This window comes from Limulus polyphemus, unplaced genomic scaffold (assembly GCF_000517525.1).
Source record: "Limulus polyphemus unplaced genomic scaffold, Limulus_polyphemus-2.1.2 Scaffold115, whole genome shotgun sequence".
Taxonomy (NCBI): Eukaryota; Metazoa; Arthropoda; class Merostomata; order Xiphosura; family Limulidae; genus Limulus; species Limulus polyphemus.
The window spans coordinates 627,938-640,968 of NW_013665725.1; the positions used below are offsets into that span (position 1 = coordinate 627,938).

Consider the following 13,031-nt stretch of genomic DNA (forward strand, 5'->3'; position numbering starts at 1 on the left):
TATATTTTATGGAACTGTTCCTTATTCGGTAGGAAAATGCAACATTCCTTTAGAGGCAAGAACAGATTGTACTGTTTCTTATTTTGCCTAGGGCACATCATCATTATTATTTTTAAACCTTAGGTTGTCTTGACAACAAGGATCAAACACTCATAAAAGTGTTGGTGCAGTAATGGTAATGGAAGAAAAAGTGCTATTTTCTTTGTAATTCATACATTTTGTGTGTTGAGCAGTCATTAGAAGTTTTAATTATATTCGCATATAACCATCATATGCTTTAATAATTTAATCCATCATTTTTTTATAACAAATCAAATTCTGTCTCAAATGAAAACAAATGATGTAAGCATACAAGAAAAAGTTTTATTAAAATGACTAGTAAAATAGGCCAAAACAGTTGTATACGTTTCAAAACTACAAGTTTTCATAATTCTGGATAAAACAGAATTTTAGAATCTGAATAAAATACAATACAAAAGTTACTAATATATTAATTGAAAACACTCCACTTTACATAAAACATGCATTTTCCATAATATGATGTCAACAACAAAGGATGGACCTTTAAACATTTTTGGATAAAAATGCAGCCTGGATATTAATACAGGTTACTTTTATCTCTGACTTTCCTATTAAGAGACAGGAACTGAAGAGTCTACAAATTTTTTAAAATGACTGTTGTGTATTGAACAAACTAGAAGCATGCCTTATTTCCTTTTGTGTAAAACTTTATTAAATGGTCTTGTAATTATAACATCTGAATTAACAGTGATGTTACAAATTATCATCAGAAAATGATGCAGAGGTCTAAATAACCAAAATTATCCCAATGTTGCAAATGTAAATAAAGCATAAAAAGACTAACTATTGCTTTTAAAAAACCATTGTATACTCCTTCTTTTCAATATGTGGTTATTTCGAAGTAGGTCATTCTTCTAGAATGTCTTCTCTGTTTTGCCAAGTTTAGGGGCAAACCAATGACACTTGTCGAACATGTGTCTACATCTTATATTTCATACTCTGCCTCACTTTAAATACTTACAGATAAATATTCAAATGAACATTCTGCTAGTGTATAGGTGTCATGTATCCCATGCACCACACCTTCAGTCTAAATCATGATAAAACAATTATCAGTATGAAACCATAACTTTTAAGTTTATATTTTAAATATAAGTTTCAAGATTGAAATGTACATTATATACCCAGACTCAAAGACACTTTAATATTTGGGTTAATTTATTATACATATAAATGTATGCAGAAAAAAAAGAAGATATTATTAAAACTTTCATTGTAAATATTGTAAATAATCACTCAGGATGAAACTCCTGTTTCACATTGTGTGTATTTTGTAATTTACTGTAAATATACCAACAATTCAATTTTATAACATACAAACTTCATTTTAATTCAAGTTCTCAGTTTAGATGCACTTGAAAATATATATCATAGAAGTGTTTTGAGATTCACCTGTTCATTCATAACATGCATGTAGAAATGAAACAAAAAAAACAGAATTATTTATATGTCAGACAAACAATAATTACAAAGTGGTTCACACTGTTTACTCCTTTTTAGATAGAGAAGCTTTCACACTTTTCAACCAAACAAAGCCTTTATATTCCTCTAGGAATATGTCTGGAACCACAAGGTCTGGGCCCACACTTGGTACCTCAACCATTTTGACAGTACTCTCTCCAAAAAGCTTTTTTTCATATTCTATCAACTGACTGAAGAACCCATTATTTGGACGGACAACTGGACGGCATTTTTTAAGGTAGCGATAAGCATCTTGCAGTTTCATGTTTTGATACTTCATAAGATAAACTGGAAAATATAAAGATAATATAATGAAGCTCATGCTACCATTTACTCATCCACATAGAATAACATAATAAAGTATACGTGAATACAAAACTTTAAAATTTTTAAATGGATCCAAAAGCATCTACATATATAAATAATTTTACCTAGCTGTTCTTTTCAAAACACATATCAACTGTTGATTTTTAATTATATTTTCATTAAGAATAACATCTTTCTCATATACTTTTCACTACCATTTTCTTGCTTATCAATGGTGCTGGAATTACACCACATTGGTTTCAAGTATTTACTCTTTCTATTGTACATAACACAAACAGAACGTAAGAGTTTGTATTAATGCTATTATTTTCATTGTAAAATATTTTTTGTGGGAAGAAATTAAACACAAACTGGAATTTGATAACATTGTATCAACATATAGCTTTTTTTTTGTATGTAAGTTAAATGCATCGTTATGCTAGTACTCAAATATCTAGTTTAGTACAAACATTCTGTATAAGTAAAACTAACCACTGACAGTGGATAACGAAACATGAAAATGTCACAAACTTTGGAAATGTTTCCGAGACATTAGAATTAGCCCTATTATATTTTTTAACACTAAATTCTTTACCTAATCCCTTATGGATTTTCAAGAATAAGAAGAAGGTATTATAATAATAGCATTTAAACCACAATATATTTGCCATATTTATTGCTGGTGGTGCATTTCACCAAATTCAGAGCTCTTCGGGCCAGTTGGGATATAACAAACACAGTAAAGCTCAGAATTAAGCAAAACACATTGTGAACAATGGATATAGTGAGTATAGCATGGTTAAAATGGTACTACTAAACATTCTTCTAATTCTTGAAAATACCAAAGGTATTAGATAAAGAATGTGGTGTTATAAAATATAATAGGCCTGATACTGATGTTTTATGACAAGTATAAATCATTATAAACATGTTTTGCCAGCTTGTAAAAGGCATTCACACCATAACAATGATGTGAGACATAAAAATTAAAATTTTTTGTTTGTTCTATGGTTTAACTAATTTTGAAGAACTTGATGTTATTTTAAGTTTGGGATCATTAGACATTCTGACAGCCTGTCTGTGAACAGTTTTAGTGGATTCTGGGGAAACTGCTATATTAGCAGAATTATCCATAATATTTGGAAATTTAATGTAGACATTAAGACTTGCTTTAGTAGAGTTATAAGTACTTACCTTTTAGATAGCTAAATGTTTGAGACAATACTACTTAAAAGACAAGTGTGGATTGAATGTTTTGATTTTTCACATTGCTGTTTTATCTTGAAATGGTTCTAGGATATTCAGGAAATTAAAGAAGTACCACACAGGAAATAACAGGATTTTACAAATCTGATTGCTCAGTAGCCTAAACTTTTAAATACTTTTTATAAGTGGACCTACATGCATATTTTACAATAGAAAAGAACAAACCCAGACAGAGAGTAGCTGAACGACTTGCTCCACCAAGACAGTGAACCAAGGTTTTCCCACCCTTTTCTTTAACTTCATTTATTTTATCTGCAACTGGATCAAAATGTGGAGTTAAATCGACCAGAGTTGAGTCATCTACCTGTAGTGTTGTCAAAAATATTATAAGGATAAATTACAAATACAGAATAGAAAAATCTAATAATTATACCAAATCCTGAGAGTACAAGAATAACCCACCTAATAATTAATCCTGAGAGACCTGGCCCTTGAGGTTTCTCCCTCATAAGTGTCACTGGTTTTAAATTATTTTAAATAACATCTATAAAGGTAGTTCACTGAACCTTTCACTGAGAAAATAGGATTATCTGTCATCATCACATTTATTGCACTAAACAGTAATGTGTAGAACTTGTCCAGATTATCTTTAAATAATAATTTTCTGAGTGTCATTAGAATAAACAACTTAAACACAATTAATTCTATACTAAGCAAGATTAGTTAAAAGCTGTAGTTCTTAATGCATTTTGATATCACACTGTTCTTCACAAGTGCAGTGAAATAACACATTTAGCAGGGGTTTTAACCAGATAAACTTAACTAAGTTATTTTTATTTTGTTTCAGATTTATAATATGGGTAAAGTAGTGGTGAAAAACTATTTAGTTTTAACCGGGGCCAGATTAAGGACATGGAGAGGGGCCCAGAGCAAGAACTAAACTAAATAAGTTAAATGCAACTAAACAGCATTTATTAACTATAGTTTGAGCTATACATATACACATGCTACACACTTTCTGGCTTTGGCAACAGCAAAATCTCTAACTGTTCAACTGAAATCAGTTGTTCTCAACATGTCACATAGCTAAGGCACTCAACAACTCCTCTGTCATTTTTTATCTAAGCTTATTTTTGGTTATCGACATTTTAATGAATGACCTCTCACCACAGCAGTTAATCACCATAAAGCTTAGTTAGATCTGAACGGCAATAGATAAGTTGGGGAAAGTGTCAGGCAGATTCTCATTCTCCAGATTTACGAAACTTTTCTTAGTTAAAAGGGGGGGGGGATTGCAATTGTACCTATCCCTCTCTATTAATTCAGCCCTGGCTCCAACTTATAGGAATTTAATTTTATATATGGGTGTGATCCTAGTTATTAATGACTAAAGTACTTACACGTCCCAGTAACTGAATTTTTCCAAGTTAATACATATTTATATTAGTATGTTATACGTTAGCACTAAAAATCCTTGTCATTTATTACTTATTCTTGACTGCACTGGTGATAATCAAATTTAGTAATTACCATTAATTTTTTGATCAAAGCAACCTACTTACATAGATCAGAACTAAACATTAACCCAGCTAATATAGCTAATTTCATAAACTATTCTTACTTATAATTATTAGGATGCAGTGTTTAATCAGTTGAGTAGTTTGCTGTTAGCAATGTTTTCAGCCACAATCCCAATAATATCTCGTAAGATTACTAACCTAACAATGCAAAATAATCTTCATAATAAATAAAAAAATATAGAAATTGAAAAAGAATAGAAATAGACAGAATAAACACTTTAATCAATACTGTTATTGACATTAACATCAAAGAGAAAATTGTAATTTTTGTGCCTAAGTCTCTTTTCACTTAAAAATACAGAAAAACTATTTATTTTCTTCAGACAATGTCAATGATTCTCTGTCTTTTGAAACAAAACTTCATATAATCATTTAATATAATATCTAGTGACCAATAAAAGTCCATTAAATGCAGCCAATTAGTTGTACATCTGAGATACATTACTATGATGTTACTGTTTAATTACACAGATGGTAACATGATGCTAATGATGGCAGAGAAAAATAAACATTTATGAAGATAAAAAATAACAATAAATAAATAAATAAATAACAAATTATACAATAAATAGTAAAAAAATAATACTCTAATTAAAATAACCCAAGTTAAATGTACTAAAAAAATATTAATAATTTAACTTTAATTATTTGTACACATATTTAACTTATATAGCAGACATCCAGAATTAATATATAAAATTAAACCTTAATAACTAGTCAAAACATGTAAGCAATAACAAAATAGGGAAACATGACAGTAATAATAAGGCATAAACAAAGAAGTAACAGCAATGGTGAATATACAGAAACTAATGAAACAAATCTGATGATATAATGTTAAATAAAGAACTGTTATACTGATTGTAGTAATTATAGTGAAAGTTTAAACTAACAAGGGTTAAACCTTATGGTAGTCACCATGTTAGAATTGTTCATCATTACCTTAAAAAGTTAGTTAAGAAACTGGGGTGTAACTGTAATAACGTTGACAAAAGAAAGATATTCTGTAAAAATTATCAATTTCATTACTGGTAGCAAGAAGACTGCTGAAATTAATGCAAAAGTTATTAAATCTGATAGCCAAAAAGCAGCGGGAGAAATTTCCTTTGCAAAAGATAAGCAAGTTTATGAGTTCTGTCTACAAAATTTTGTAATGTTGATTGAATTCTATTGTATCTAATAAGCTGTGAGTACTAAACATTGTAATATAACGTATTTGGAAAGAGAAAGTTAATAATTTATTTCAAAATTAAGTGTTTGTTTTGCAAAAATTCTAAATTGAATGTTTGATTAATAATGCTGATACTGAAATTCAGATAACAGGCTTTGTTTTTAGTGAAAGTTTTTTTTTTTTTCTCAGAGTGAGTTTTATGAAAAAAATGTATTTGACAATGTCAAGACAAAATAGATAATTTGGAAAACAATATGATCAAATATATCTAAAAGTGCAACATTAATATGCTATGCTTTGTTATAGTGTTTTTTATGAAGATTTACTAAGAATGATAATTCAAATCTGCAACTTTTAGGGTGAAGTCTGTTAGAAGTGTTGCAAAAAACATGTTGTAAAAATAAATACAGTTTGTACAGATTTGTTTCTTTGGTAACTTATATGAGTAACATTATCATACAAACATTTCTGTTCACTAACACAAAGCAGTAATTTACTGAACTTTTTAAAAGATCTTGTAATTGCTGATGAAATGTCTTTTTAAACTTAACAGTAGTAAGACTAGCGCAAATACTACTAAAATCAAAAGTATCTGTTACTGTGTTATAACTTTTCACAATTTTTTTAATTATATTACACTAGAATGTCCTTTACTTTTATACTAATATCATATCTGTTACACATAGTTTAACTTGCAACCTTAATGTAATAAGTGTTCTTGTACAGAAAGTCTGTGACTTTTACTTTATTTACTCTATATTTCACCAACCTGAACAATCTCAAGAGTGTGTAACTGATTACACCAAAGTATAACTTATGGTCAATTGTCTAAGCCTAAATGCAACACTTCAACTAACGAACATGATAAGAACAAATAATATTTTCTTTCACAATTTTTTATCTGTGTGTATATATATATATATATATATATATATATACTAAACTAATAGAAACTACACCTATGTTTCCAGCTGAAATCCAGTTTATTCTTTTTCTTTTTTTTTTGGGGGGGGGGCTTATTTTGCAATATACTTTGAATTTGTTTTGTACACAGTTTTATAATTTGTATTATGTTTTACAGCAAGGCCCATTTAGTTGTGTTTGACTCCATACATACGAGACCAAAAAGAGGGTGTGATTCTGGTGAAAGTCAAGAGATAAGTTTTTTTTTTTATAGTTGAAAATTGAATATGAATCCAAAACCAGACCATATATTCTCATTTTGGGATGTCTTCCATTAATTTCCTCTCTTTCTATAATGAATAGCAACTGTTGACTCAACTTTTTTTGTTTACATTTTACTATTTGAACAAGTATACATACTGTTAACTAAACTATGTATGGGTGTAGGGGAATCCTAACTTTAAACATATCAAATAGAAAAAGGGATCCAGTGTTATTCAACAAACAGAGTATTTTTTATGAATATTATTTTAAGGGATAAATTATAGAATGTGTACCATATGGATGTCCACATAATGTTCCATACTGCCTCATTTTGCAAGTAGCACATGATGTTTAGTAAATGCAACACGATAAAAAAAATATTTACCAATCACCTGTGTTTTTATTTTCTTCACTCTGTTTATGCAACAGTCTTTCCTACAGCATAGCTACCATAAAGGAATCCACACATAATGCTGCATCAGACAGATTTCCCAAACCAAATAAAATATTTTATGCATTTTCTCAACACTTTATAGCTTTTTATCTATTGAAAAAATAAAAAAAAAGAAACTCTCATATACTGACCAGTATTCTAATGTACTCAAGGTCAGGAAGAGGAAGAGGTGGAGATGTAAGTGTGATATTAATTATTGCAGTAATTCCATGGTTTCGCACATTCTCTTCGGTGACAGCTCGTGCTCCGGAGATGAACAGATGATTATTTACTTTTGATAATCCACTGAATACTGACATCACTGGTGGTGTCTTAAGCACCTGTAACATCATAGTTGAGGAAGAAACTCATTAGGAAAGTTGTCTGTGCTGAAGAACAATACAACTGTCTGACAGCTGATTATATTATAGGTTTTACACTGAAAGTATTATGATGAATTTACTTCAAATGTTTACACACACAAATAGTGCATTACAGTAACTCTTCCTTACATAATATTCAAACAAATTAAAAATTATTTTTATATCAAAACAAAACTTAATACAGTGTATGAGCTAAACAAGATATATACATATATGGATATATATATAAAAGGTAATTAAGATTATAACCCTAATACAAAAAATGTCATACATACACACATGCATAATAATGAACAGATGTAAGAAGGGCGTGCACCAAAACAGTCAACAATTAATTTATCTTCACACATAGGAAGTAATCCTTGTCTCACATTACAAATACTCAAACCCATATATCCAAGCCCCTCTTTAAACATAGCCAAAAACCCTTATTGACTGCTGGAATGGAGAAATGCTTTCCAATCATGTCTGCACAGAACAAGAAAATTATGATATATCACACTTTCAAATCAGACAAAGGGCCAAATTTATGTATACCATCAACTATTCCCTGAGAAAGTGCAGGCAAGGATCCAAAGAGATACAAGCTTCTAGCCATTGCCACAGACAACTTTTACCTGAGCATACATATACGACATTTTGACACCCAGTTAATGAGGTTTCTATAAATTTATACAGAAGAACACATGCACAAAAATTTAGAAAAATCACCTGAACATATCTGATTAAATATATATTTCATAGTAGTTATAGAAGGGTGAAATGAGTAGTTATTTCAGTTACGACAGAAGTAAAAATACCTATTGTTATTTAAGTTTGTAGTTTTATTTTTCATTGTTCTTCACTTATATTACATTAAGACAATTTTTATGCTTAAGCTATTTATCAGTGCTGAATTTCAGCATCACCTATACTACCTACATTTTGCAAATTTGCTACTTACAACACTTACATTTATAAGGATTTCTTTTGGTTAATTAGTTATATTGAAAATTAATAATCACTAATATAACTGATAAAAATTCCAGTAGTAATCATGCAATTCAAACAAATTGAATAGATGCTACCATATACACAGACTTGTAATAGTATGAATAATTCTATTAATCTTAATTATGGGAACAGAAACATCTTTGAAGTATAGTTTAAACATACGACAACCAAGCAAGTAGTCATACTGGGGATCCTAGTAATTAATGCCCTTATACTGTTTAGCACCACATTTTCTTGGTAACTGTTATCCTATGAAACATGCTTTTATCTAAGATTTGATGCAATTTCACCTTCATAACTGTTCTAAAGGTTTACCCAATCAATCACAACTTGAAAGTTGTGGTCTAACTTTTAGAACTATCCTCTCCAGATAGTCTAAAAGATGTAGCTGAGATTTAAGTTCTAAGTGAGCCATTCCAAGACACAGTTATTGGTATTTAGAAACTAGACCATGGCTCATATTGTTTGTGATAGGGAGCAGTATCCTGTCAAAACAACATCTGGGAGTTGAGTCTGTGAGAAGTGGGAAAATTAAGGTTATAATGACACAACATGAAATAGAAAAAAAAAAAGAAATGGTGTTTAGAGGTATCTGTTCATTTTGTGTCATTACAAAATTTCTTGAGAATGCTTGCTGAAATAACACATTGACCTGTTCACACAAAACCTCACCATGACCTTGGCAATGTTCACTGATATGATATAAATATACATGGGTATTTAAACATCCCAGTTCTTTACAAACCTCATGCTACAATCTCAAACATGGTCCTTCATAGTTGACACAACATAATTAATGTTGAATTTTTCACTTTCTGGCTTACAAAGCTTTATTCAGCCATCTCTTTAAAGCTGAGTGAAGAAAACATATTATTCCCAGATTCTCTTATTTTATACTCAGCCTTCAAATGATGAATGGTTTCAATTTCCCAGCTCTGTCAGAGTACTCATACTTGTGGAAAATACAATACACACATCTGACAGATAAGTGTCCACTGATACGTGACAAAACAGATCTATGCTGTAATCATTATGAATATGTTTAAAGATGATTTCTAGCAACTTTTAACAATTGTTACAAATGTACATTAATAACACTCAGATTTTTTTGCTTTTACCAGACTGTTTATATTTTTCAGGTGTTATGGTACCAAATTCCAGATTTCATTCGGTAATCTTTAGCTCAGCAGAACACATGTGAACATAAAACACAACTACTTCATTTACCATTTTTCTATACCGTCGGGCTACTCATATCTCTCTTTACCCAGTTCACAATTACTGGCACCTTGCACACACTATGACACTATTAATCTACTTCTTGTAAATGTAATTATATTCACTAAATTTCTTTATAAAAGGGTCATGCCACATTTGAAAATGCATCAGGAAACTTTTGGCAGGGCAGTAAATATATATATATACACACACACACAAATTTGGAATATATATTTCTCATAACCAGCTTATTCAAAATTATTTTAAATGTTTTACTTCAAATTTTTGAATCATACATATTTTTGTTTTTACATTCCACAGCAGCAACAACAAATGTTTCAATTCATTCTCACAGATTAAATTATTTAAGTCAGAAACCACTTAGGTAGCTTTATTCTGTAGTCTTGCAGGTATGTCTACATCTTTCAAAATTAAAGACATAAAAAAAGTGGGCAAAATACTCTGACTAGAGTTCATAAAAAGGAAAGCAAATAACACTATATTTTCAAATCATAATCTGCATAAATAAATTATAAACAATTTCTCCACAGAAGGATTCACAACACTCTGTTCCATTTTGCATTGCAAACTTTCCAAGCATACAACAACTAAACATCTTCTATTTCCAGTTAGGTCTCAATGATATATTTAATGAATAATAAATGCTAAAAAAAACATATCTTTTTACCATTCTACTCTTAGCATAACACAAACAGATTATATTCAGCTAGTTTAAATCTTACCAACAAACATTAATCAATAACAAGTCTCTTATATTTTTTGACTTGTTTAAATAATAATTATTTAGAGTGAATAGTTTAATTTAGTTTTAACAAACATTCAAATTTAAAAAATTAGATGTTATAATAATTATAATGTAAAAGAAACATAAGGGCTTTTGTTCCAATGAAGTCAACCAGCCATCTTTTGAATCAAAATAATCTGTCATATAAGAATTATCAATAATGTTCTTATTCAGCAAAAGTTTAATCAAGTTGTTAATTATCATGAATAGCTATATAACATGCTAGTCTTCAAGATCCAAATTTACAAGTATATAAAAAAAATTCAAAATTTTAATAGTGTCTCAGAACAAACATGCTGTAACAATCTTCTGACAGATGGCTTTAAATCCATTTTTTTCCTCACAGTATCGCAGGTGGTTACAAGTTAGTTTAGAAAAGCAATACATACTATCGGTAATGCTTAAATGATTACAGGTATGGTAGTATCATAAATGATATGGTATATTTCTATTAGTAATTACTTTAAGGTTTAAACTGCAAGCATCAACAGATTTTAATATATTTTGGTCATTCTTCATTTCCATAGCACTGTTTTTATCAACTGCCTGACAAATGGTAAAATTCAATGGTGAAAATTTTGATAATAGTCTTAACACATTTCTCTCTACAAATTCCTGAAGTTCAGTAAAATACTGACATATGCATGTGCGTTTTCTTATAGCAAAGCCACATCAGGCTATCTGCTGTGTCCACTGAGGGGAATTGAACCACTGGTCTTAACATTGTAAATTTGAGGACTTACCGCTGTCTCACCTCGTTACCTGACATATGCACTCACAAGTATATCTTTAAAAACAACAACACTGAAACAGAGCAAGTGAATTTTATATCGCCAGAAATTACCTACACAAAAATATTCTGAGGTCTTATCATATACCCTGTTTCTATTGATTATACAAGTTGATTCAATAGGAAGCAACGTTGCAACAAACTGATATTAAAAAACAGACTAAACAGTGCAAAAAATCACATCCAATTTTTCTAATATTTAGTTTCTGCATTGTGCATTTATGATGACAATAAATGCAAAGGCAAAAATCCAAAACTTGGTTAAACATGCTCCAGTTGGGGTTTAATTACCAAATATTGCCATATATCAAACTGAGTGTTACTAATAGTAATATTAATTTAACCACATTTAATATAATAAATGTTAAAATTAGTTTGAAAAGTTAAAATGTAAAGATTTTAGCTTACACTCTACTGTACATCTAAAGTTTTAAATTTTTATTACTATTGGTGCACATAACTACACAAGTAACCGTACAACTAGTACTATTTTTATTGTTAAACTTGAAAACAAACCTTTTACCCATCAGTAGTACTAATGGTAATGCTGTAATCGGTACAAGATCTGTTATCAAGTTTAACAATAAAAAAAATAATAATGTTTTGCCACAAGCATTTTCGGGCTTTATCATTCTTCTTGTTACAGTGCATATCAGCCCCTACTAATAGAAATATTACCATCTACAAAAACAACGGATCAGTGGATGTGATTTCAGCACTAGCAACAATTTTAATCTTAGACCTGGTCCAAAACAAATACCACGGATACAGCCATTATGGTCCGCTAGTTTCCGAGTTACCGGTCATATCAATACCATGTGTACTCTAAATTCTAAAACACTTAGTTATATTTTAAACAGTACAATAATTAGCTTTGAAACAACACTTAGATCTAATGGGTTTTTGTTGTTGTTTTTTTTACAAGAAATAGAAAATAATAAGAAAGGCATATGAAGCTCGATACTCTTTCGTCAAACCTCACTGTTAATATTTTCCTCCTAATTCAGCATGAATTATAATTACTGAACTTAGTTGTCAGTTTCCACTGCCATCTATTACAAATATAAAAACATGAATAAACGAAGGAACTCTGAGAAGAAATTCAAGTTTCAATTTATCCTCTTTATATTCACGTTATTTTAAAAACATATACAATAGTTTGATATCCCAGTATGAGCATATTTATGCATATGTTGATTTTGTTTTTTAAACTTAAATATTTTTTTTTAAGTTTTCCCATTATTGGTGTTTTCATTCACTTTCTCGATCTTTCCTTCCCCAGTAATATCAGAGTGTTCAATTTCCATTCTAAATTCGTAATCTCCTATCTTATGATTGGTTTAAGCCATCAGGTAGATTAGCTGGTTTGATTGTTTTGATTAACAGCAAAACCATATCGGGCTATGTGCTGTGTCAATCACAGGGAATCTAACTCCG

At 29.8% G+C, this 13,031-nt stretch overlaps 1 protein-coding gene across 5 annotated transcripts; it reads right to left on the reverse strand.

The window, feature by feature from the left end:
* Positions 1-915: 915 nt before the first annotated feature.
* On the reverse strand, positions 916-12,650 carry LOC106471828 (dual specificity protein phosphatase 14-like). 5 transcript variants are annotated; one of them, XM_013932467.2, is made up of 4 exons: positions 12,572-12,650; positions 7,558-7,746; positions 3,280-3,418; positions 916-1,830 (listed from the first exon to the last, which is right to left on the reverse strand). In XM_013932467.2, exons 2-4 carry the CDS (start codon positions 7,723-7,725, stop codon positions 1,568-1,570), a joined length of 570 nt encoding a protein of 189 aa, XP_013787921.1. In that variant the 5' UTR covers positions 7,726-7,746; positions 12,572-12,650; the 3' UTR covers positions 916-1,567. The 5 variants fall into 5 exon arrangements, with proteins under 5 accessions (XP_013787921.1, XP_013787914.1, XP_022256972.1 ...); XM_013932460.2 differs by having other exon boundaries at positions 12,577-12,640; XM_022401264.1 differs by having other exon boundaries at positions 12,559-12,616.
* Positions 12,651-13,031: the final 381 nt, after the last annotated feature.

Bases quoted from the DNA above. Each gene is read 5' to 3' on its own strand.
- LOC106471828 (XM_013932451.2), bottom strand. The intron at 3,419-7,557 runs GTCAGTATATGA...ACAACACTACAG, and splicing joins TTGAGTACATTAGAATACTG to GTAGATGACTCAACTCTGGT. The intron at 1,831-3,279 runs GTTTGTTCTTTT...TATATTTTCCAG, and splicing joins TTCAGCTACTCTCTGTCTGG to TTTATCTTATGAAGTATCAA.